This window comes from Diadema setosum, chromosome 21 (assembly GCF_964275005.1).
Source record: "Diadema setosum chromosome 21, eeDiaSeto1, whole genome shotgun sequence".
Lineage (NCBI taxonomy): Eukaryota > Metazoa > Echinodermata > Echinoidea > Diadematoida > Diadematidae > Diadema > Diadema setosum.
In genome coordinates, this window is record NC_092705.1 from 11,312,605 (window position 1) to 11,338,243 (window position 25,639).

The 25,639-nt window shown below is 38.3% G+C and overlaps 3 protein-coding genes across 3 annotated transcripts in view; all 3 read left to right on the plus strand.

Annotated features, from left to right (window-relative positions):
* Positions 1-94: 94 nt before the first annotated feature.
* Positions 95-2,248, plus strand: LOC140244760 (band 7 protein AGAP004871-like). The gene has a single exon (XM_072324379.1). It carries the CDS (start codon positions 230-232, stop codon positions 1,184-1,186), a length of 957 nt encoding a protein of 318 aa, XP_072180480.1. The 5' UTR covers positions 95-229; the 3' UTR covers positions 1,187-2,248.
* Positions 2,249-8,544: 6,296 nt separating this feature from the next.
* LOC140244856 (band 7 protein AGAP004871-like) lies at positions 8,545-9,972 on the plus strand. Its single transcript, XM_072324467.1, has one exon. The coding sequence runs from the start codon at positions 8,996-8,998 to the stop codon at positions 9,911-9,913; it is 918 nt and encodes a 305-aa protein (XP_072180568.1). The 5' UTR covers positions 8,545-8,995; the 3' UTR covers positions 9,914-9,972.
* Positions 9,973-21,203: 11,231 nt separating this feature from the next.
* LOC140244964 (phospholipid-transporting ATPase IF-like) overlaps positions 21,204-25,639 on the plus strand; it is a 100,547-nt gene continuing 96,111 nt past the window's right edge. Inside the window, exon 1 of the mRNA XM_072324572.1 lies at positions 21,204-21,524. Coding sequence (XP_072180673.1) covers positions 21,489-21,524 — 36 coding nt within the window. The 5' untranslated portion in view covers positions 21,204-21,488. The remainder of the gene's footprint in view (positions 21,525-25,639) is intronic.

Consider the following 25,639-nt stretch of genomic DNA (forward strand, 5'->3'; position numbering starts at 1 on the left):
GTTTTGTGCACAAACGTCGCCAATGTTTTATCGTACGTGATTTACAAATTCTTCCACATGCATAATAAATTTGAGCCTGCAGAAGACGAGCATTATAGGACCAAATTCACGTTTCCTGCAAACGTTTGATAATACGTAATTATAGGAGCAGAAGCTGGTTATTACAGAAACCCTAAACACAGCATCATTATCGTCTGTAGATATCGACACATCCTTGAAGAGACCCTGGATGGAGACGTCCGTGAAACCATCTCTCATGAGTACTCAAGTTGCACCAGAGAACGACGCAGATATCAGACTGATGGCTGATTTCAGGCAAAAGAAACAATTCCCCAGCACTGACAACGCCAACAACGACATCGGAAATCAAGATATCATCATAGGCGCGGGTGAGCCGGAAGGAGGACTTGGTTGCTGTGGATTAATCCTCACTTGCATTTCCATCCTCCTGGTCATCTGTACGTTGCCATTTTCCCTCTTCGTTTGCTTGAAAGTGGTGCAGGAATACGAAAGGGCTGTCATCTTTCGTCTCGGGCGTTTAATATCTGGTGGAGCAAGGGGGCCTGGCATCTTCTTTGTTTTGCCTTGCATTGAAGACTATACGAAGGTAGATCTTCGCACCATTTCCTTCGACGTTCCCCCTCAGGAGATTCTCACCCGTGATAGCTTGACCGTCTCGGTAGATGCAGTCGTATTTTTCCGCGTGAATAATGCGACTATCAGCATCGCTAACGTGGAGAATGCCAACATGTCGACGCGCTTTCTCGCTCAGACGACACTGAGAAATGTGCTAGGGACAAAGAACCTCTCCGAGATTCTCTCCGATCGTGAGGGAATCAGCCACTTCATGCAGTCCAGTCTCGATGAAGCCACCGATCCCTGGGGTATCAAGGTCGAGCGTGTTGAGATTAAAGATGTCCGCCTCCCAGTGCAACTGCAAAGGGCCATGGCTGCCGAAGCTGAGGCTACAAGGGATGCCAGGGCTAAGATCATCGCGGCGGAAGGAGAGCAAAATGCCTCGCGTGCTCTCAGAGAGGCTGCTGAAACGATCTCCGACTCCCCAACCGCTCTTCAACTGCGCTATCTCCAGACCCTGAATTCCATCGCCGCAGAAAAGAACTCTACCATTATCTTTCCCCTGCCCATTGATCTGTTGCAAAGCGCAAATAAGAGCAAAACTCTGTAAGTTAGATTCCAAATGCCGTAACCCTGTTTTGCATGCCGTCCCATTTTCAATATTTTTTAAATTAACGGCAAAAGTGAAAAGTTAAACTGTATAAAGATACTCATAAAATCGATGATTAGTAAAGTCCTGCACGTTCTTGCGGCAAAGGGAAACTGATCTAAAAAGTTACACAATATGTCACTAATTACCTCCTTATCTTCTGATGTGTACGCGCTTTTGCACATTCCAGATACTGTATCGGCGTATACAGTACCTCGACAGAATGAATTGCGATAGAGCTTCCATATCCAGGTTGATTGTGATGGGGAAAAAAAAAGTTCTTCAGTTTCCCTTTAAAATCAGGCATAATTATTGTCATAAAAAAGTTATACCATTTCTTTATCTCACCATGTTTTCACGGTATTGATATTGTTTGCAAGCACATGATAAATTATGCAAATTAGGGTAATGAGTTACGTCATCATCTCACAACACAAACCATAAAATAATAATGCAAATTTGTAAACTTTACGATGTAAATCTTGTTTTTAGTGGACGATCTATTAACTATAATCAAACATGACCCCTGAAAAGTCATTTTACTTCGCTATATTATATATGACTGGATATGAATGGTAGGGTGTACAGGATATTCTCATGTATGGATGGCATTACAGCGTATGAAAATGAATGAGGAAATTTGGTGAAGATACCTGCAGGTCAATGGGGGGGGGGGGAGCACCATCACCATGTCCGATGTGCACAATAAAGATATTGTGTGGTTGCGAGCAGCTAACAGTATCTGTAATATGAAAACATATTGAAAAAGTATTTTCAAAAATGTTCTTGTCTTCACTGAATTAACATCGATTTTTTAAATCTAAAATGGGTGCGTTTGTATATCGTGTTTGCGTGATTTTACACTTTTGCGCATGCAAAATGATGCCAAGCTAGCCTTCTTTTCTTTAATCTTTTACTTTCAATTGGGTATTTATAATATACTTTTTATAACGTTTCTCAGTTAAAGTAACGAAACACAGTGATGATTTGATATCATATCAGTTTTATAGACGCAGAACACGAATAGGGTATTGATACACTTGTACATGTTGATTGTGACAATGTCCCCAGATAAGTGTCTTGTATATTCCCAATCTGTCCAGCATTGTCTTATAGCGTCTTCAAGTTATGATGTGATGTGCTGTTTGCTTCGTATAATTAGACTTATAGATGAAGGCCTCAGTATATACAACTGGAGGTGACTAAAATCACCTATATGTACCGGAATGTTCGCACTCTATATACATGTACTGACAAAAGTATATTTGTATTTACAATTGTATATTCTATAGATTAGTTACATGCATTGCATGGTTTGTGTGCACTATTTACTGTAATTTACAATATATTTCTTTTCGCGTAAGTAAGTGTTGCAGTCCAGATTATTCAAATACTGGTCAGAGAAATAAACAGGAAAGAAGAAGCAGTCAGCATGACATGAAACAAGTGATCCGATTCCATGTAGTCTTGATCATTTCTGCTCAGCCTGTATATGCAAGTCCCGATGCAGAGATGGGCTTAGAAATTCAATTCAATTCATTCAATTCAGTTCAGTTATTTTCATTCTTCTTTTTCCAAAAAAACATAACACAAAATTTAACTGCGTCAGTGCATGTATTACCCGATACCCAATAATTATGATTAATTCTTTTTACAATCTTCTTTAAACATGACCACTGTGTGCATATGACCCAGCCATTCCTTTGTGAAAATATGTATGGGTTTGTATATTATGGGTATTTGAAGTGATACAGTACGAATAGTTATGAAGTTTCAAAGTCGTAATTGTATATATAAAATATTTGCATATCTACATAGTCATGTCACGCATATTATCATGCAATGTAAGGCTTATACATTTGCACTTTATTCTAAATGTATAAGAGTTCTTCTTGCATAAAGAAGATTCATATCTTAGACTGCATGATTTCTTCATTATTTTTTTTTATTTCATCACGTCATGACATGAACAAAGCAAAACTGATAGAAAATCAAATCAAAACTAATTTGTCAACTTAATTATGCCACCACTCAGACGGCGTAATGAGCTGACAATATTATGATCATGTTGTCGGGTTGTCTGTCCGTTCGTCGACACAAACTGTATACGCCCAAGATCTACATACAATAACGCGCGAGTGTGCTTTTACATCATAAGAAAGTTAATGTGCGCCGAATTTTAAAGGGACATTCCAGATGATTTTCATAATTTCACATCATGTAGTACATAAATCGACAACTCCATGTATAGATTTGTGGAATTTATTGTGGTTCTTGAGCACAGAAACAATACTTTGAAAAATTTTTAACAAATTACACTGAGCAAGGATGATGACATAGGAGGTTCACATATTTCAGAAATGTAGCAGTGTAATCCATTACAATACCGCTTGCTTGCGAGTTCACCTGTGTATAATCTATGCATGCCTTCTTCTTTTGTTCTGGTTCCTTGAGCCCCAACTCATGCATTCTTATGGTGACTCTGCCATGTCATCATCCTTGTTCATTGCAATTTGTTCTGGATTTTGAAAATATTCTTATTCTTCATCCCAATTATCACAAATTCTGAAACTCTGTCCTCAGTATAACTAATTTATAGTCTTAATGTAAAAATCTGAAAATCATCCGGAGGTCTCCTTTAATACCAACGCACGAGACCTTTGCTCCTCATGCATTCGTTTTTATACAGAATCTATGTTCTAGAATATTATTCACCTCTTCAAGAAAGGTACATAGCAGGCGCTTATAACCAATTTACCCCCTTTTTACATCATTTTTATGGGTATGTTGGAAAACAAAAATGTGATGGCATCACTGTAAATTCTAATTTCGACATCGATTAATTTTGACACCTGTTGCGCTTTTTTTGTCGCTCGCATTTGACTTTCAATCAATCAGATTACAGCTCTGTCCCACCTATTATTTTGTGACTATAATTCACGTTATTTCCTTCATAGGAAGAATAGATATACAGTGTATAACGAATAGATAAAAGTAAAATGTCTCTTGAATTTGATTAAATGCCATGTCTAGCTGTATAAATCTAAAGAAGGACAAGTTTAATTTGGATTGTCATCTGCTCAGAAGGGTATTTCATAAGTCAGAATTATATTCCCTTGTTTCAAATGGGCTTAAGGGTTTATATACCCTCAAGATTGCAGTTCAAAAGTTTTGAAAGATCCCTGCATGCGCCCGCAGGGATTATTAGAGTGATTACGTGAGAAGGCGGAGGCATTCCAGTCGTAAGCGCATTACAGGAGAATTTCTCTTGTTTTGAAACAAAACCTATGTCTTTATAATGATTACCTTAAGAGTACCAAAGCGGGATTTCAACAGTCTATTCATTGCCATGGAAACTGGTTATGAAAAAAAAAAAAAAAAAAAAACTGCTCATGGGGCGCTGTGGCATACTGGAGTGGATAAGACTCCCGAATCCTGATCGGAGGACCGGGGTTCGAATCCCGTCCAGTGCTTATACGTACATGTATTTGGACAAGATGTTTTTACCCACTATGTCCCTCTCGACCCAGTAAATGGGTATACCTGACAACGCTAGGGTAATAATAATAGCAGGGCCCTCTGGTATATAGAGCAGTGGCAACACTGAAGAGGCTACCCTGGCTAAATAACACTTACACTAGTGTATTGTTATTATTATTATTATCATTATTATTATTATTATTATTATTATTATTATTATTATTATTATTATCATCATTATTATCATTATTGTTAGTATCATTATTATTATAATTATTATAATAATTATTATTATTATAATTACTATTATTATTATTATTATTATTATTATCATTATCATCATCATCATCATCATTGTGATTGTTATTACTATTATTCTGTGAAGTTGCTTACCATGCTCACTCCTGGTGCTAATTCAAGCATACTGAGACTCTGACATCACCACTTTGGTTTATTTTACACATAACGTTTTACCATCTGATGTGTTTTAAAGTATTGTCACTGTCTTATAAAAGCATGCGTAAACGATTCTACTTCTATTTAATGTGCAATTCCTTTCTTGAATTCTTCAACGATGTACTGGTCGTCATTGTACAGCTTCCGCACTGTTTGTACGATTGAATGAGATGATGTAATAAAGTAGTAGAACTTTCCTTTATACACTGAATCCAAGTTAGAGTCTTCTTATTGTGTATGACGGGTACCTAGGTTGCTTTGTTTTGAATGAGAAATTAATGTAGCAGTGATAATCTTGAGGTTAAAATAGTTTTTGGCAAAGTAGAATAAACAAGGATTGTGACAAATAAATCTATATCAAATAATGTGGCACAGATATTTTGTCCGTATTATATCTGAGTGGCATGTGGGTCATAACACTTCGATTTGAATGAGAAGTTGACGTCGCGGGAAGAATCTTGAGATTACACCGTTTTGATAAAGGAGAAATTATGAACTATAGGATCATCAAAGCGATCAACGAATCTGAGAAAACATTTGAATAAAATATTTGTATATTCGTATATTGAATGGCATTTACTCTAGACACTATTACTTTGAATGGGAATTTAAATGTCGCGGGGAAAATTTTGAGGTTAATAATAATTATGTTTTTATTAAAAGAGAAATTATGAAGAAGGATAATAAAGCAATTTCATATCATGAATTTGAGATCATACCTGCAAATTTAACTGTATTATAATCATTGTCAGTATATCTGGGGTGACACGACTGTAACATAATAGACTCCATTTTTCTGAATATTTTGACTGAGGGAAGCGACACGTCGCTCTTCTTCCATGCCTCCAGTATACCTGTCCAGTCTTTGGTCCGAAAGAGCAGGAAAAAAAAAATAAAGCACAGGAAAAAGATGTCAGTATATTCTGTCAATCTGATTGTAACATAGACAAATGCTGAAAACGACAGTGATATCACCGGTGTCATCATGATAGTGAGATAAGTCAGGACTGGTGAAATGAAACACGTTGAGCACTATATACAGTTGATATACGTTAATTTTATGCATGCGTATATGTTTAGACCGCATTGAATTTGGTTTGGCAGTAACCAAGTTAACAGAAAAGATAGAATGTTTTAATATCTTCGGTGAAGTTGGCTTTTCAATCGAACATAATTGCGATTATTATATAGGGCCTATAACTATTATACAGGTACACACTGAAAAGGATGTTTGGAGGGTAACAGTGTATGATCGTGATTTCAAGTTTGTGTGGTTGGAGAATAAGCCAGTTCGTATACATGTATTAACTAAATTGTACACATCATGGTCCATTAATGACCTTTTTTTTTTTTTTTTTGGTCTCAGTTGGTTAGGCGCTTCACTTGCTTTCAAAGGAGCGTAATGCGTAAGCTTGTCCGACGTAATAATGATATGGAATGAAATGAAAACGAATATTTTTTGTACACTTTGTTTTGTATTTTACCTGTTTCTCATTGGAAAACAACAACAACAACAACAACAGGTGTGAGACATGGCCGACCAGGCGCTATTAACAAGAGCAGGTATATTACAGTATATCGAATATACTCCATGTGACACTGCGTCAAACAAGAGTTCCGATTATAGGAACCTCATACATATAGCAAGCCGTGTGATAGCGCCATCTCTTAGATAACTGAGAAAATTTATCGATCTTATCCTGCTAAATTTTCATTACTCTTTCCTCTTCTATATATTCTCATCTTGAACAATAAGGTTATATACATAGACCGTGTGTTAAACAAGACTGCGATGAACATGGCGCCAGTTTTCTGAATCAAAAGGTCGTAAATCATACACGTATTACCTTTAAAAAAACACATAAAACATTTGGCTGCATGTACAAACTTAAAGGAATTTCTCCATAACTTATATGTTTTCTCAACCCTTTGTCAGTCAACCCGACTTGAAATATTGTGCGTAGTACGTGTTTCACCCTGCATTTTATTATTATGCTGACTTGCTTTCACTTATTCTATTTCTTCTCTCCCTCTCTCCCACTAGATATTCGCTTCATTTCCCTCATTTCATGCGCTCTTTACTGTGTGCGTCCGTCATGTTTCAAGTCTATGGCTATTGATAATCCGTATTTTTGCACATTTTATTTAAAATTATTAAATTTGATTTATATGTTTACGAATACTTAGGCCCTACTTCGTAAGTTTTGTACAAGACCGTAATATTGTATAGGCCTACTAGTTGAGGGGACTGCGCCATGATATACAAGTTAATTTTTAACAACCTTTCCATTTTCACTTCTATAGCCTTTTATGAAATACTGATATGTTCATTATGCCTGTTGTTATGTTACATGAAAGATATATCGTTAAAACAATCATAGATGACTTAAATCTACAGGCTGTTTGGATTTCAAAAAATTATGTATATTAGGCCTGAAACACGTTAAGGCGTGTTCGTGAATTCAGTGTAAGATTAATAGGACCTACGTTAATTATTCCCATCAGATCTGTAAAAATACAGGAGGACATTTACAATATCATGGTAGATTGTATAGGAGACGTGATACGCGGCTATGATCTGAGAGGGATAACATGTTCAGAGATTTTGCACTGTGCGGATTCACAGAACACATAACTTTTGTTATGATGTCCTGATATAGAAAATTACAATGTTCAAAAATTTGATACAAGAAAATAAAAAACAAAAGAAGGAAAGAATATTCCCACCTAGGAAGTATGTCCACAAATTCCCAAGAAATGTTGTACTGGGTACGTAGGTGAGTTCAGTAAGGGCAAGGGTTCTGACACATCTCACTTCCCCCCCCCCCCCCCCACCCATACGGTGCTTTTGGCTGTTATTAATATTATGCAGAGGTTACACCCAGCCCCCCCCCCCCCTCCCCATCAACAACAGGTAGTCAGTTTTTTTTTTTTTTATCAGGCCAGTATTGTTATTTCTTACATCACTGATTTTTACCCTCAATTCATTAGGGCCTATAGATACTAGTAGTCTGTTCTATTTATAGGTGTGAGGTCTTGTGGAGCCCTTTTCACCTCCTTTATTATGCAACTGTACTCGGTGCCGTCAATTCTATTTCAATTGTGTTGGGGCGCCACAATAGCTCCGGAAACCATTGACGAGAGACGCGTTGTTTGTGTAGGCTACTTTACTAGGGCTGCATTTGCATGCGTACTAAAAGCTAAGCATTGGTGCTGCCTGGCACGTTTAGGTCGCATCCACTGCATGCGCTTCTACATGGTCGCGCCCGCATCAAATCGTCGGTTGACGTGGTAGCGTTGACGTGCATGTTAGCGTTTACACGTACCTGCCTACCCTGTACCAGTGACAGGTTGCCGAGCAACAAACGGACGGAAGCGCCCGGCCGCCCACACCCATAGCACCGGATCCCGTCTACAGTGTTCTAAAACAACGGCTGTCCTGATTTGGAACATTAAGTACTTTTAATTGTGAACTCCAACTATTATAGCTTTCAAACGCATAATTTCCAGAAGTCGTCAGGGCACCATTCTTTTGAGGTTGACGTTATCTAGCTCAGCTGCCTGGACCCACATACTCTGCTGTGGCAGTCACCTCGCACACCTCGTCGCTCTGTGTGGCTTTTGATGGACCTACTGTAGGACAGTTTACTGTACGGGGCAGCAACTGCGCCACTCTCTTTACAGGGTTGTCACTCCAGGACGATAGGACTTATAAAGAAGTTGTCCTTCCGCTCTGAGCTGTAATTCGCATACGAGCAACAAGAACATTAACCTCTACTGTCTACATTTCTGTGTCGGCTGTTTACTGTTCACTCTTCTGTCTGACTGGTATCCATGCACATGAGCAATCGAGTTACACCCGACCAAGAGCAGCAAGGTCTCGTAGAAATGGCATCATATTCTGACAAGCAAGGCGGTGCAGGCCCATCGAGTCAACAGCAAAATGAACCCCAAATCATGACTGAGGATAACGGTAGTGGAATAACTTGCTGCTACATCATCTTGGCAATTTTTTCCATTCTTCTCGTCATCGCCACCCTGCCATTTTCCCTCTTTGTCATCTTTAAAGTTGTGCAGCAATACGAAAGAGCGGTTATCTTTAGACTGGGGCGTCTGGTGTCTGGAGGGTCCAAAGGGCCTGGCATCTTCTGTGTGCTGCCTTGTGTTGAAGACTACCACAAGGTTGATATCCGCACAGTCTCCTACGATGTTCCCCCTCAAGAAATCCTCACCAGAGATAGCTTGACCATATCGGTTGACGCTGTTATGTTTTACCGTGTCAGCAATGCTTCCATCAGCATTGCTATGGTCGAGGATGCCAACAAATCCACGCAATTCCTGGCTCAGACCACACTGCGAAATGTGCTCGGAATGAAGACGCTGGCCGAGATTCTTGCTGATCGGGAAGGAATCAGCCACTTCATGCAGACCACTCTTGATGAGGCCACCGACCCCTGGGGTGTTAAGGTCGAGCGTGTCGAGATTAAAGATGTCCGCCTCCCAGTGCAACTGCAGAGGGCCATGGCTGCAGAAGCTGAGGCAACAAGGGATGCCAGGGCTAAGATCATCGCAGCGGAAGGAGAGCAGAATGCCTCGCGCGCCCTAAAGGAGGCCGCTGACACCATCTCCGAGTCTCCCACCGCCCTTCAACTGCGCTATCTCCAGACCCTGAATTCCATCGCCGCAGAAAAGAACTCTACCATTATCTTTCCCCTTCCCGTCGATCTTCTCCAGGGTATGGCGAAAAAGTAGGCTCGCAGCAAATAATTGTAACAGCCCTTGTTCTGCTGCTGTGTTTGCATGTTCTTTGCAAGGCTAAAAATTGGGGGGGGGGGGGGTCTCCAGTCTGGGAGATAAACTGGCAGCCGTGCACCAGAAAAAAAAAGAAGAAAAATTAAAATGTATTCAGGTATTATTTGTGTGCTGCTTTTTCTGTCCCTCTAATGAAAGACAGAAGCCTTTTGCTTCAAAGTGAGAATGCTACACTGTCTGTACATTCATGTAGAATTCATAATGTTCACTTTGAGCCTGTCAAGAAACCGTCCACACTGAAATTTGACCAATATGTCACTCATTGTATACCAAGTTAAACTGCAGTGGGGAACCAGCATTAATTACTAAATTGTGTCACATAGTTTGTGAATGGACTGAAAGTCATAGATAAGAAGTTTCTATGAATGTGCATAGCACTGGTATTAGTAATGAAAAGGAAACTTGCATGTACATAAGGTGTATTTTGTTTCTCATGTCCCATATTGGGCTAAATACAAATTGGTCCACCCAAGACTAATGGCTGAATGCTGAGCTATGTCTGTTACACATTCGTACACATTCAAGTTTAAACCTACGATATTTCAGTAGACGGAGATAAAAGCTGAAACCCAATTTACAATACGTTCTCTAAGGTAAAACACTGAAAATCGGATTATGAAATTAATTGCTACAAAGTACAAGTTTAGTGTTGTACGTGTAGTCCACACCGGATGAAAAACTTCTGTCCTGGGTAAGGTCATTGTCTGCATGTAACATTTTAATGCATTCTACAGAAAATTCTAAGCATTCTAACGTTATAGTTAGACTTTTAGGTATGTTACCATTAGTATCTTCAAGAATATTGAGAACTTCTCGTTCAATGTTTGTATTTTCAAGTATCAAATAGCAATAGCTATGTACGAACAAACTTGTAAGTATCACAATGTGTAAATTAGTGTAAACCATAGTATTTTACTTGATGGAATGTACAGTCATTCTTCTTCTTCGTCCAAGTTAGTGCATCCCTCTTGCAGAGTATTATATCATGTATTGATTCCTAGTGAGAACTGGTACAAATGAAAGTAATCCTAATGTGTTGACATGAAGTGCAAGGTTTTTGTGTTGTTTTTTGTGCTTCTTGTACATTTAACAGATGTCATGGGACAGTCAAGGTTCCTCACTGTCAAGTCTGATGGAAAAAATAATAATAATTTGCTTTTATTTGGAAGTCACATTCTGAATCAGTCTGTGTTGATCTTTTGAAAGTTGAACAAAATAAAGATGTTGATCAAAAGTTAAAAAAAAAAGTCTCATGTACTGATGGGAGAGCACTGAACTTTAAATCTGTGACTGAGTGTGGATCTTCAAATATTGGCAATTGATTGTATTCCAGTGTTTGATTTATCTCTGTTTAACAACAATGCAATTATTCATAAGAATTAACAGGATTCAAAATTTTGTCTACAAGCCTCTTCAGGGGTTGCATTTGGAGGAGCAAGTGTATGAGGACTTACACACATGAAAGTGGTGTTTTTATCTTTCGAAAAAAAAAAAAAAAAAAAAAAGATGTACATTCGTTCTTTGTAAATATAATATTGTACATGTATGTCATTGCTCTGGTCAGTTATCAGTTGGTTGCTGTTGTATTATGAACTGAGCTTAAACCATTACAGTAATGCAGTGCTTGTAGAGTATGGTATGAGAAGTGTAATCAGTTGAGATTTTAGGTGTTGTTCAAGCTGTGCACACAATATGGAATCAGGACAAACTTTTGAATGGATCTGTTAGTTCAGGGTATTGGATACATTGTTTTTGTGCATAATGTGTATCTGCAAAGCTGAATGCATCACATGGATTGAAGCAAGGCTTTTCCTTTCATCCAGCTTTTGAAGGAACTTCAAATAATGGTCAGATTGTTGGACACTTCAATTTGTTTTTAATTGTTCTCGTCACCCTGCCATTTTTCAGTGCGCATGTGTTAATATGTTGAAAGCAAGGGTATACATATATCTTTCTGCAATCAAGAAGACACATTTGGCATCGAACATTATAGCTAGAAATGCATTTTGTAAGAGGCAACATGTGTATGATATGGTATGGTATAGTACCATGTGTCCTGGCAAACTTAGGTAAATCATAGTACTAAAACTTGAACAGCATAAAATTGTTAACATGTGCAGTCATGTACAAATTGGAACCCAAGGTATACATTTATGTACACCTGCAGTTACACATACATGTACATACCATGTGTTGTACCATTTACTTGGGTGAAATGAAAATGCTTTCCAGAAAGATTTTTGACGTGTGTGAGGCTTTTTTGACAAAAACAAAAACAAAAACAAAAACAAAAAAAAACCAAAAAACAAAAAACAAAACTAAAGTAACATTTTGCAAAAAAAAAAAAGGGTTAAAAGCTTTTGCCTGTTATTTTACTTACTCATGTTGCTTTATGTCTTTTTAGTGAGACTTTCTGATACTTAACAGTGACCTGGACTTGAAGTGTTTCAATATAATACACATTGTAGTTACTTCATGTTCCAGGTTATATTTCAATTTGATAGTATCAAATTTACCAAAGCTTATACTTTTCACAGACTACTCTGCACTATCTCTCAAATTTCTTTCTCTTTATTGTCATTCCATTTTTGATATTGTATGTATTCACTATACCATCGAAAACCAGACCACCTGTCTTTCAAAGAATGGATTCTTTATGTTGATGTTGATACAGCTTCCATTGCTAAGTTCTATTTTTGTAATCTCAGGCCCAAATACAGTGTTCAAAGGGTCATTTGTATATCATGTTGTGGTGAGTGGTTGTACATGTACATGTACAACTACATTGTGCACAGTATATTTTCTTTTGGATAGACAACATATTATTTCTGACGTGTCCTGTACAATACATATGTCTTTGTGAATCATTGCAGATTATTATTGATGTACAATAAGAAAAACATGTAGATGGATTATACACGACATGGTCTGTGGTACTTGTATTGTATAAGTGATATGCATACCATTCCACTGACTAAAACACTGATTCTTTCATTACACCACATGAGATGCCTTCGTGAACCTTTTAGCATACCAAACCTGTCTTATAATTAATACTATGCTGACCGAGTTTTCACCAAGGGAATCATTTTCTTCTTAGGCTCCCTTGATCGTACCAGTCTATCAATGTTTGATGGGTAAACTCTTTCAGCAATCTTTATTTTATGGCATTATCTACAGATCTGTTGAAACCACTGCCCGCTTGCATGCGGTGAAAGTATTGTTGTTTGTATCCATGTTAAAGGGATAGTACAGTATTGGTGGGGATGAGAATTTGGCTTTTAACTTTTTGCGAGATAACAAGGAAACACTTATGAAATAGTACAGAGCATACCATTTTAAGAGGAATTCAGAGTTTGTTTGATGAAAATTGGGTTTGGCATTACTGAAACATCCAAAAACAAAGTACACTGTAAAACAAAGCGATCGTAAAAAAGTGTGGGTCCCACACTTATTAGAATCGCTATGTTGTGGATATCTCGGCCATTTCAAAACCAATTTTCATCAAATAAAATGTTGAATTGCTCATAGAATTACGTGCTCTTTTATATTTCATAAGAAGTTTCTCATTATCTCACCAAAAAATGTTAGAAATCCGAAATTGGGTCTCAACCAAAACTATACGATCCCTTTAATACAGGCTTTGCTCCTCTAGGACTAATTGGGCCTACAATAAACTTCTGTTCTGGACATTACTTGCTCTGGTGTTACATGATGTAAAACTTTGCTGAATTCATTTGTGTTTGTGTATGTGTATGTGTATGTGTGTGTGTGTGTGTGTGCACGTGCGCGTGTGTGTGTATATGTTTCTGTGTGTGTACAGTGTATATATGCTTGTGTTTGTTGAGAAATTCTTGTCTTTGACACACTTGCATGAAATGATGATGATTGGATGGCTGCAGTGAAGAAAATGAGTTCATACACACAACTGGAGAACCAAGAAGAGGTTTGAAGGCTTCTTCATCGTATAATAGCGCTCTGGATGATGTGATTATTCCTCAGGACGTTATATGTAGGAGGATGTTTGTTTGTTTGTTTGTTTTGTATGTATACATAGGTTTTACTAATCTATTGGGGATGCTATACATGAGATGAAGATAATGTATATTGGGTTGGGATAACACACACACACACACACACACACACACACACACACACACAGTTTAAAAGTCACTGAACTGTGTCCATTAAACATAGAGATGTTTCTAGCCTGGAAGTCCGGTCTGAAGTCCAAGAGAATGCAATGGTAGAATATGGACTGTAATGATAAATGCAAAGATGCTGACTTCATGCAAAGTTCTCGAGGTCAAAGATCATACAAGCTCGAAGTATAAACATGGGCATTAGATTATCATTGATTATTTTGGAAACATTAGTACAGGATGTAATGTTCGTGTATAAGTGAATGCAAATGACTTGTAATCCAAACCCCGGGCCAAACCCGATTGACATCTAGTTAATTGCCATGCATGGGGCATTCTTCTCGTGATAATTCCTTTAAAAAAACAAAAAACAAAACAAAACATAGCAGTCCCGAACCTTGTAACGAACACTTCAAACCTTAATGGAATAACGCACCATGTTCATATTGACATTCAGTAATATGATAAGATAGTATAGTATGAGTGCATGGTGTAATGATTCAGATGTATTTGAAAGCGAAATTGAAGTAAATCAAAGAAGCAACAAAGGCTTAGAGATTCTCTCCCTGATTTTGTAACAGATGTGATTCTGGCATAATCACCCACTTGATAAACGGGAATGAGTGTTTTAGAGATAAGGCTACGAAAGTCTTGTGATGGCAGATTTCCACATTGATTTAAAATACTTCTATGATATTTTGATTTCTCAAGACAAGACATGCCAAAGCATAAAACCGTCAAGGAATTCTACAAATTAAAGGGACTTTACAGTACTGGTTGAGGTGAGGATTCAGGTTTATAACATTCCTAAGTGAGATAATGAAAAACCTCTTATGAAATATGAAAGAGGATTCTACGTTTATTTGATGAAACTTGGTTTGCAAATGGCTGAAATATAAAAAAAGGTGATAATAATAAAAGGCGACAGGCCACGCCTTTTTAATTAGGATATTTCTGTTTCACCTTGTTTTTTGATATCTCATCCATTTCAAAACCAATTTTCATCAAATAAACTTTGGATTCCCCTTAGAATTGCATGCTCTTTGACATCTCATAGAGTGATTTCTGAATATCTCGCAAAACGTGAAAAGCTAAATCCTCACCTCAACCAGTACAGTCTCTTTAATTGAAGGACTTGAGTTAGCTGGCGATGAATTTACCGAACTGTTATAATCTCCTGTTCGGTGTATATTATTCACCTGAACAAAACCATCCTCAAAAGACGCAGTGTCCGGCATGTACACATTGTAGTTAATTTCTTGTAAAAATGTGATATGTTTCAAATATAGACTTTCGAAGGATTAGCCCAGAATAATACTTTGACAGATAATCTGTGTTCCCAAAATATAGTCGGGATTTGCTGAGTGAATGAAAGAAGTATCTCTCCGTTTGTTCAACAGTTATTTCAAACTGTAAAATATATATTGTGTGGAATAGGTATTTTCTTTTACATGACTAATTCTCTGTAAAGTATGCGTTTTTGCTTCTGCCAGTTTGTCTTGATTGCGGATATGATAATCAATTCCTCCAATTTTATTGTTTCTATTCAAATCATCATCAGAAATACTGAGAAAATTGACAAAATACAATAGCGAAAAGGAGGAGCCGACAATGGATACGAGCTGAATTTGATGGCGTCAATTTATTATCACAGATCTAATCACACACAACGCAGCAGAGTCAACACACATCAAAATATACAAATATATAGTTAGTGATATATGCAGGGACTTTGTTCCATACACTGAGATGTAATATGGCTTATACTAATAATCGATTCTTCCAGCAGAACTGTATACATCAGTATGTCCCCCCCCCCCAAAAAAAAAGAGAAAAAATTACAATCCAATTTCTGCACTGATAACTTTTAAAATGATTAAGCTGTATAAATGCTAAGTCAGGGTCTGAAAATATAACATCTTACCTATATTTTGCAGAAAACCCCATTCAATTTGGTTAAGTGGTCACGGAAAAATGTGAATCATTATAAAGCATCATGGGTCTGTTTCTTTCAAACTGCATATTGAAATGTGTGAATAGAAAGGACAGAACTTGCGGAGGGAAGGGATTCCTGACATGCTCTTCAAAGATCCTCATTTCTCTTTGACTACTGAAGCAAATCGCATGGAGTTTTCTGTAAGATGTGAGTAAACAGTTATAGCTTCATATCCTGAAATTGTATATGGATTAATTCGCTATTTCTAAAGTAATCGTTACTGAGGGTCCCATTATAACTTTTTGGACATCACGGTATAGTAGGACCACTTCCTGAAAACTATACGACTCCGAAGAAAACTATGAACAAATTAGATGTTTTATTATCAATGTCTCAAGAAGATCTTGATATTGAATCTTTTGAGGCTCCAGCACAGAGAAAGACAGCGTCCGACTCTAGATCTGGACCATCAAATGAATATTTAAAGTTATTGTTACAAACGATACATAATAGCCACCTTGTATCTCTTCCCTCTGATTGAGCAATGGGGAAACAGAATAGATTTCCGATCATTTAAAAACCGATGGTCAAAAATCTGACGAACTGGACAAGAATCAAATTTCAAATTCACACCTCAACCTTCACCCCTCTGATTAATGTTCTCTTGCTTGCATTAAAGGGACTGTACTGAGTACTGGTTGAGGTGGGGATTCAGGTTTGTAACACTCCTAAGTGAGATAATGAGAAACATCTTATGAAATATGAAAGAGCATGTAATTTTAAGAAGGATTCAACGTTTATTTGATGGAAATTGGTTTTCAAATGGCTGAGATATCCAAAAAAGTGATAATAAAAGGGGACAGGCCACGCCTTTTTATTAGGATCCCTTTGTTTCACCTTGTTTTTGGATATCTCAGCCATTTCAAAACCGATTTTCATCAAATAAACTTTTGATGCCACTTAGAATTGCATGCTCTTTGACATCTCATAGAGTGGTTTCTGAATACCTCGCAAAACGTTAAAAGCTAAATCCTCACCTCAACCAGAACTATACACGCCCTTTGATGCCTTGTCCGCCTTGGACTATATATACTTAACATAACAATGTCGGAATTTCAGAACTTTGGTATTTTGTTCAAGGTTCATTGTGTCACTACCGGCTACCAGGGATAGCCTGGTGGTATAATAGTGTCGCTGCCCGGAAAGCAGTAGATGACGGGTTCGAGTCCTCTTTCCGACATGTTCAGCAGTTGTGATCTTACAAATTTCATTTGTAGAGGGATAAAATTCACACCTCAAGAATCAAATTTGTTCGAATGGTTCAGATGGGTCTCAGTGTCAAGGGGGCATGCATAGGTGGGGACAAAGGACGTTGAAATGGACTCGAGAGATCTTTTCCTTGTCCATGACGTAAATAACTTATACGATTGCATTTGACATTATTTCAGGATTAAAGGGAAATAGTACGTGCTCAACATGACAGTGACAGTGGTGGTCCAGTCAAGCCCCAACGGGAGCAACATGATATGGCGGAATGACCATTATTTTCGTCTTCTCTTTAAAATGATCAGATTTTAACATTACTTGGCAGGAATCACTGACTGTTATGGGCAAGTTGAAGAAGAGGCAAGGGAGCGCATGCAGTCATGATATAGTCATGGTACGGCTGTTTAGTCATAATATATATTGTGCAAGTAACCAAAATGTGCCGTCACTACGTGACGGTACATTTTGGTAACTGCACATTTTGGTAATTTACCAAAATGTGCCGATAGTGCACCTATACCTGACGGGATCAACAAATACTGTTATCAAAATGTGCAGTTAAAAGTGGATTTGCCTACACATTTTGGACAATCTGCACATTTTGGTAGCTGAACTAAAAACCCATGGATGGGCTTGAGATTTATAATACGGTCAAGGAGTTAAGGTGATATGGTCCTGCCGCAGCAGTCCAAAGACAGGCAAGACACTAAACTAGCTCACCCGAGCTGAAGGCTCGAGTAAGCTATTGCGATTGCTTTTCGTGCGGGTATGCTGTGTGACCTGCGTGCCAGGTGCGTGGGGCTGACAACTCAGTGAAGGAATTCCTCTGAAGGAATGGCAGAAGTACCACAGAATGGCCGCATACGGGGACTACAAAATACGTGCGTGGGAATTGCCTGCGAGGTGCTGCTGCCAAGGGCCTCCTACTGGCGTTCTGCGTGTACCTCTGCGGGCAATTCCCACGACTCACCCGGAAAAAGTTTCGGTCATGCTGTAAACTTAGCTGCGGGTAAATCGGACTTTCGTGCGCACCTCCGGGCAAATACAGGTGAGATACGCGCTATAGGTACTGTCAGGTGCGGACCAACTGCGGAGAGCTCCGGGTAGTAAATTTGCTTCCCCGCCAAGTCAAACTTCCCCAGATACGGCATGACAAGGCCTTGCACGAGCATGTACAAAAGAATGTTCCGAGTGAGTTGCGGGGATACACGCAGAACGCCAGTAGGAGACCCTTACCAGCAGCACCTTGTAGACAACTCCAACGCAGGTACTTCGCAGTACCCGTAAGTCGCTCGTAACAGAAAACGGATCGGTTTGAAAGTTCTCACGCAGGTCAAACGGAATACACGCAAGTAGAAGGTGTGAAGCACTCGTCTTGCAAATAAGACACAAGTGCGAAACTCGTAAACATTCTTGTCCGCCCGCAGAAAATTTTCCTGCGTGCTGAAAAAAAAAAAATCCTTAGTGGTTATACTCGCAACAAGCCCGCGTAGCTTGCCCGGACAAGCCTTGCGTGCGACTTACGAAGAACAATTTTTACTACCCAGAGGTCCCTGCAGATGACCTGCATGTAACAGTACCTAGCACGTATCTCACCCGTAGTCGCCCGGAGGTGCGCACGCAAATCCTTTTCACCCGTAACCATGTTAAGGCCTTGTGCTTATTATGTGTCTTACTTGCTGGATGCGTGCTACTGCTACTTATGTTCTTCTTGCCGGTATTCTGTGTGACTTGCGTGCCAGGCGCGTGGGGGCTGACAACTCAGAAATTCATCTGAAGGAATGGCAGAAGTCCAACAGAAATGACAGAATGTCATTATCTTGGCCGCGCTGACCGCATACGGGGACTGCGAAGTACCTGCGTGGGAGTTGCCTGCGAGATGCTGCTCAAAATTTGGCTGCGATAAATCGGACTTGCGTGCGCAGCTCCGGGCAACTACGGGCGAGATGATTTTCCTGCGTGCTGGGAAAACCTTACTCGCAACAAGCCCGCGTAGCTTGCCCGGAAAGGTGTGACACGGCCTTCAGGCTGCCGAAGTCATTCGGTGGGGACAAAAACCAACTGCACTTACAATTTGTTTTTGTGATGATTGTGGAGGAGCAGAAAGTTACCAAAATGTGCCGTCAATGTCCTGCACATTTTGGTAAATTTACCAAAATGTGCAGTTACCAAAATGTGCAATTTACCAATAATGTGTCGTAACAGGGGGCAAGACCAAATTTGATGAGTGAATAATTTCACATTTCATTTTACATCCAAATCTAATTGTATTATTAATTTGGAAATAAATTGGTATTAGTCATAGACATGGTTGTTCATGATCGCAACTGTACTAACTTTTATTATGAAATGTAGGGGCCGCGTAAAAAGGGGGCTGCAGCCCCCCCCCCCCCCCCCACACACACACACACACACTTTTTTGGCTCTTAATAAAGAATGGAACAAAATTCAGACATAGAAGGCATCTTTCAACCCGTGACTCCATCTTACTTTTAAAAAAAGTAGATGAGGAATTTGCCCTCAACTAATCGCCTGGATGTGACAGAGCTTACAACAGTCCCAATACAGAGAGTTCAGAGTTTGATTGGTTCTTATATCATAGACGTTGATCAATTGAAATCTATACATGTATATTGTTTTTTTTTTTATTTTTTTTATTCCCTTCCCCCTTTTGGAGAAAAGAAAATATTGGCATGATTGAAATAAAGCTTTATAGAATTTGGGATTAATACGGTTGAGAACCTGCGCTTTTAAAGAGTGTAAACATGCATCTACTTATTTGCTCATGAGAGCATATAAAGGCTAAATATTCATTTTGATGTACATGGAAGATTCGAAAGTATGAATGGCTTAAAAGTTTCACTGTATAATGTTTTCTTATTTAATGTGAATTTTGCAGTATTTATATCGAGGCGGGAGAGGTTATAAAGGAGAATCAATTTAAGTTGAAGTACATTGATACTTTGATTAAGCTCAAATTTATATAGGATGAGTGATCGTGGAGACAGTGACTGATAAAAACAGTATTGTGAAAACAACGACTAAAGTAGAATGATTTTTTTTTTGCATTATATGTTTTGTACACTTACATTCTTTGTTGAAAATGAAAATAAATGAAAGTGCAATGAAGTAAAGAACGCTACACAGAGACGGTGATATAGAAAGTAAGTAAGTGGATATCTATAATCAATAACACGTTTTCTTTTTGTAAAGTTTTGTAGTAAAGAATATAATCTGCTGCAAACGTGACAGTAACGTTGTCCGCATTCACCTTGCCCAACATAGTTCTCGCTGATTATTTCACTGTATATTTTAGTAGCCACACAGTTTGGCACAGTATGATAGAACTTGGTGATTTTGCCTTTTTTAATGACTGAATGGTTGTTGTTATTCTGCAACCAAAGCACAATAATAACAACAATTAACAACAAAAATGCCAATGGTAGGCCTCTTTCGTTTTCTCTACAAACTGTATCTCAGAAGTATGGTGCAGTTCGTGTCGAAATGTATTGGGGGGGGGGAGGGGTGGAATGATAGGAAGTGATTAAAAAAGATTATAAGTCAATATTGATATTCTAGATTATGAACGAAAATATCGTTATTTTCTTCAGTCGTATACTTGCAATTATCATTACACTATTTATTTTTTCTTCTTTTCTGTGAGCGGAGATTTGTTTTCAGACGTGGACATCGTTGATAATGGTCTCGCGCCCCCTTTTGTGCACTTGTTGCATAACAACAATGGTATGATAAGGTCTCATCAGGCCTGGCGGCTGCTCCCTCCAGCTCTCCCTCTATGCGCTGCCACAGCACCGTGAAAAACATAACGATCGTCATAGAGCTAGGAGAGACAATACACGCCATATCGAGTGGTTACGATTCCTATGCATCAGCTGCAGGCACACGGCGTATCAGTGAATGGTGTCAGAAGCTTTTGGCAGCCGACTGGTGGTATGGGAGGTGGTTGGTGTAATGCTCTCAGTTTACGTCGTAACCAGTAATTTGACACCACACACGCAAATACACACGGAAGCTTTCTGCCCTTGGAACTAGGATTTAGCCCACTTCGATAATGTTGCTCAGGTGATTGACGGGCCGGTTAACTGAAGACTAAGTTTACTCCAAATCGAAACATCATTCACTGAAAGATCATCCGGAACTTAAAACAAATATGTCGAACTTGCTGAGAGCGGCAACTGATTTCGTGGTAAGTTCCCCTAAATAATTACTTGGGTCTACTATAATTCAGTAATTGTCATCAAACATTCCCCCGAAGCGTTGCCTTTATGTGTAAAATATTCACGAAAATGTGATGAGAGCTACATTCATTGTAACCTAGGTGTGCTGTTCGTGTTAATGTTTACATTCATTTGGTATGGCTTTCATTATTTAGTCTTTTGAGGAGGATCATTGGTTAGACTCGTCTTAATTTCTGGCTTAGCAAAATGAATGACAACATTTGGAAGAGATGACCACAAGATTTGGCAACGAAGGATAGAATCTACTGCACGTCTGCAGAACATATATAGCACTGATTAGCAGAACATTTCAAAGCCATTCAAAGATGCATAGAAATTAAATCTGTTGTAGGCCTAGATCACCTTCGCCTTTGTTGCTATAGGAAACACATGCCAAGAGAATTAGGCAGAAGAGATTGTGTTTTCCACATTCATGATAGCTTCTCTTCTTCTTTTCCTTCCAGGTTAGTGACCACAATTCACCCAGTTGATTATTCTGTCACTGAAGTAGAGAGGTCGGCAGTGCACTTTGCCAAAATTTTCGATAACTTTGATGATAGCTGATAATTGCAAATAAAGGACTCAATTTCGATAAACTTAGTTGCATGTCCTCATCAATGATCAAGAAGAGTAGTGTCCTTTCATAGATTGTGCCACCATTTTCATCTTTAATACTGATGAAGTTCAGTTCAAGTTGATTTCAAAGTAGGCCTAACATTCATTTCCTTCAATATCAAATCATCACAATGAAAATTTGAATTTAGCGACATTTGAGTCAGGCCTGTAGATACTAATTAGATACTAGATTTAGTTTGAAGGCAAAAGAAATTAGTTCATGTTGAATTTGTATAGGGTGATTTTCCATTAATTTTCCATGGTGAAGTGCCTGCAGAATCTTGGAGCTAATTATGTAATGAACCAGCCACTGGAAATTTAATGTGATACATGTAGGTCTTCTGAATGTATGCATGTTTGCTATGGTGATGGATCTAGATCTGGCATTTTACATCAGGTTCGTGTCACTGCGTTCACTACCCGTTATTTTGTGAGTACATTAAGTTTGCATGGAGAATCCCTTGCTCCCTAGACTTTTTACTTAGCAAAAAGACACCAAGAGGAAAAAAGAACTTAATCATTCTGAGTTTTTATCAACTTTGTTGATGTGTATCAGTCCTTTTTTAAAAAATTAAATCATTTTTAATAGTACGCTGCAATCATGAATATTTCAGATGAATAAATTTGTATATAATACAATGTAGCTACTCTACACAAAGGTTTAGCCAATTCTTAATGTAGCAAGTTGTTACTATCAAGAAATTTTGGTTACTGTCCCTTTAGTTTTGATACTTTCCTAAACAACGCCACAGGCTTATTAATTCCAGAATTGATTACTGTTAAGACATTTTTCACTGTACTACACTCTACTTACAACTTTTTAACTGGGTGTACTACTTCTAAGGGGGTGTTGCAAGAAAGTTGCAATTAATTGCAACTCCCCAAAATCTATTGCAAATCCTGAAATCCATTGCAAATTTGCAATCAATTGCAAGTTGCAATCAATTCTGTTGCAAGAAAGATGCAATTGATTGCAAATCGATTGCATCTCTGCAATCAATTGCTAATCAATTGCAACTTTGCAATAGATTCAGGGGTAGTTGCAAATTTTGCAATCGATTTGCAATAGATTACAAATGTCATAATTGCGCCTGCTTATAATAGATGCTGGGGGACAAATCTCCAAACTTGATCATTTCTTTTAAGAAAAAAGAAGAAAATATTCCGTGTAAATGACATTTTTATGTAATGTATGACTGTGTAAGATACTTTTTTTTTTAACATACACAAAGTGTATAAGGGGTTACTCAGTATACTAGTATATGAATCAGCATGTGGTCGGTCGGGCAGTCCGTTGCAAATCTTGCGTCACGAACTCCATCTACAGTTTTGAAGCAATTTTGATGAAACTTGGGTTACATGATGACATCGAAGTGAAAATGTGCAAGACGTTTTTTTTTGTCTTTATCGGAGAAAGCGTTGCTATGGTAACCACAATTTCCCAAAAAAAACTTGTGGAGTAAACTACTGCCACAGTATTTGAGTAATTCATTTCAAATTTTATGTGTATAATGATCTTTAGGTGTAGTTATGTAAGAAACACTTTGTGCTTGTACCCGACAAGGCGTTGCCATGGTAACGGCATATTTTCTTGAAAATCTTGTGGAGTGAACTCCTTCCACAATTTTGAGGCACTTGAACTCAAATTTGGGGTACATAATGACATTGAGGTGTAGATGTGCAAGACACGTTTTTTGTGTTTGTCGGAGAAAGCGTTGCCATGGTAACCACAAATTTCCCAAAACGTTCTGGAGTGAACTACTTCCACAGTATTTAAGCAATTTGTTTCAAATTTGGTATGTACAATGATCTATAAGTGTAGTTATGCAGGACACACTTTGTGTTTGTACCTGACTGGGCGTTGCGTTGAGAAAGCGTTGTCATGGTAACCACAAATTTCCAAAAACGTTGTGGAGTGAACTACTTTCACAGTATTTAAGCAATTTGTTTCAAATTTGGTATGTATAATGATCTATAAGTGTAGTTATGCAGGACACACTTTGTGTTTGTACCTGACTGGGCGTTGCCATGGTAACGGCAATTTTTTCTTTGAAAATCATGTGGGGTGAAACTATTTCGAGTTTTAAGGCAATGGAACTCAAATTTGGTGTACATGATGTCATTGAGGTGTAGACGTGTAAGACATGTCTTTTGTGTTTGTCAGAGAAAGCGTTGCCATGGTAACCGCAATTTTCCAAAAACCTTGTGAACTACTTTCATAGTATTTAAGCAATTCGTTTCAAATTTGGTATGTATAATGATCTATAGGGGCAATTATGCAAGACACACCTAATTGTGTTTGTACCCGACAAGGCGTTGCCATGGTAACGGCATATTTTCTTGAAAATCTTAAGATTTGAACTTCTTTCAATATTTTGAAGCAACTGAACTCAAATTTGGTGTACATAATGACATTGAGGTGTAGATATGCAACACATGTTTTTGTGTGTCTGTCGGGGAAAGCGTTGCCATGGTAACTACCCAAAACATTGCTGAAAGAACTATTAGTTTATTTATTTCAAATTCAGTATGTAGGGTGTGAAATGATCCAAAGGTGTAGTAATATGCAAGACACTCTTTGTGTTTGTATGTGACGTGTTGCCATGGTTACTGCATATTTTCTTCAAATCTTTTTCAGTGAACTACTTCCACAATTGTGAAGTACCTGTAGTCAAATTCACCAGGTACTCACGAGGTACTACACATATGTATACACACACACAGACAGACACACACACAAACACACATAGCAAGGTCAGTGCAAATTTGTGATGGACACATTTAACAAGAGTATAGTTGAAATTCTGTTGTCATGGAAACAGTGCATTTTGACCTTAAACTCAAGTTTAAAAATGCAGATTTAAATTCACTTGCAGTTTTCAGGAAATTCAGAAGAAATTTTGGCGCATGTCAGGATGGTACTTTAAAGGTGCACTTCAAGTATTTATTAAAGCAGCTGTAAGCACTAGAATGACATTTTTTTAATGACGTAAAGTATGAATATGATGCATTACATGATATACACCATACCACACTAAAATTAACCTACTGTATATGCTCAATATTCTGCAAGGTATATATCTTCATGAATTTCCCAAGACAGCTGCTACATGTATCCATGAATTTGAAGACACACAAAAATATCAACTCTGACACTGACATTAGGGTCCACCTGCAAACATATATTTCTACATTCAGTACTTTGTACCCCACAATCATGAATTGAACTACTTGCACAATTTGTCTCAGTCTTGATAAATACTTGTTAAATATATGGCGCGTACAGTATCGCAAATTAAGCTTGCTCCTCATCCAACCCCCCCCCCCCCCATTTGCCCCATATCAGATGATGCTGGGCAATTGATGACAAGACATGATGGAGACAAAAGACACACTGTCTCTCTGAACAAGACAGCATGCACTTTCACAGATATGTAGGACCCCTACATTGTACCTCTTTTCTTGTTGC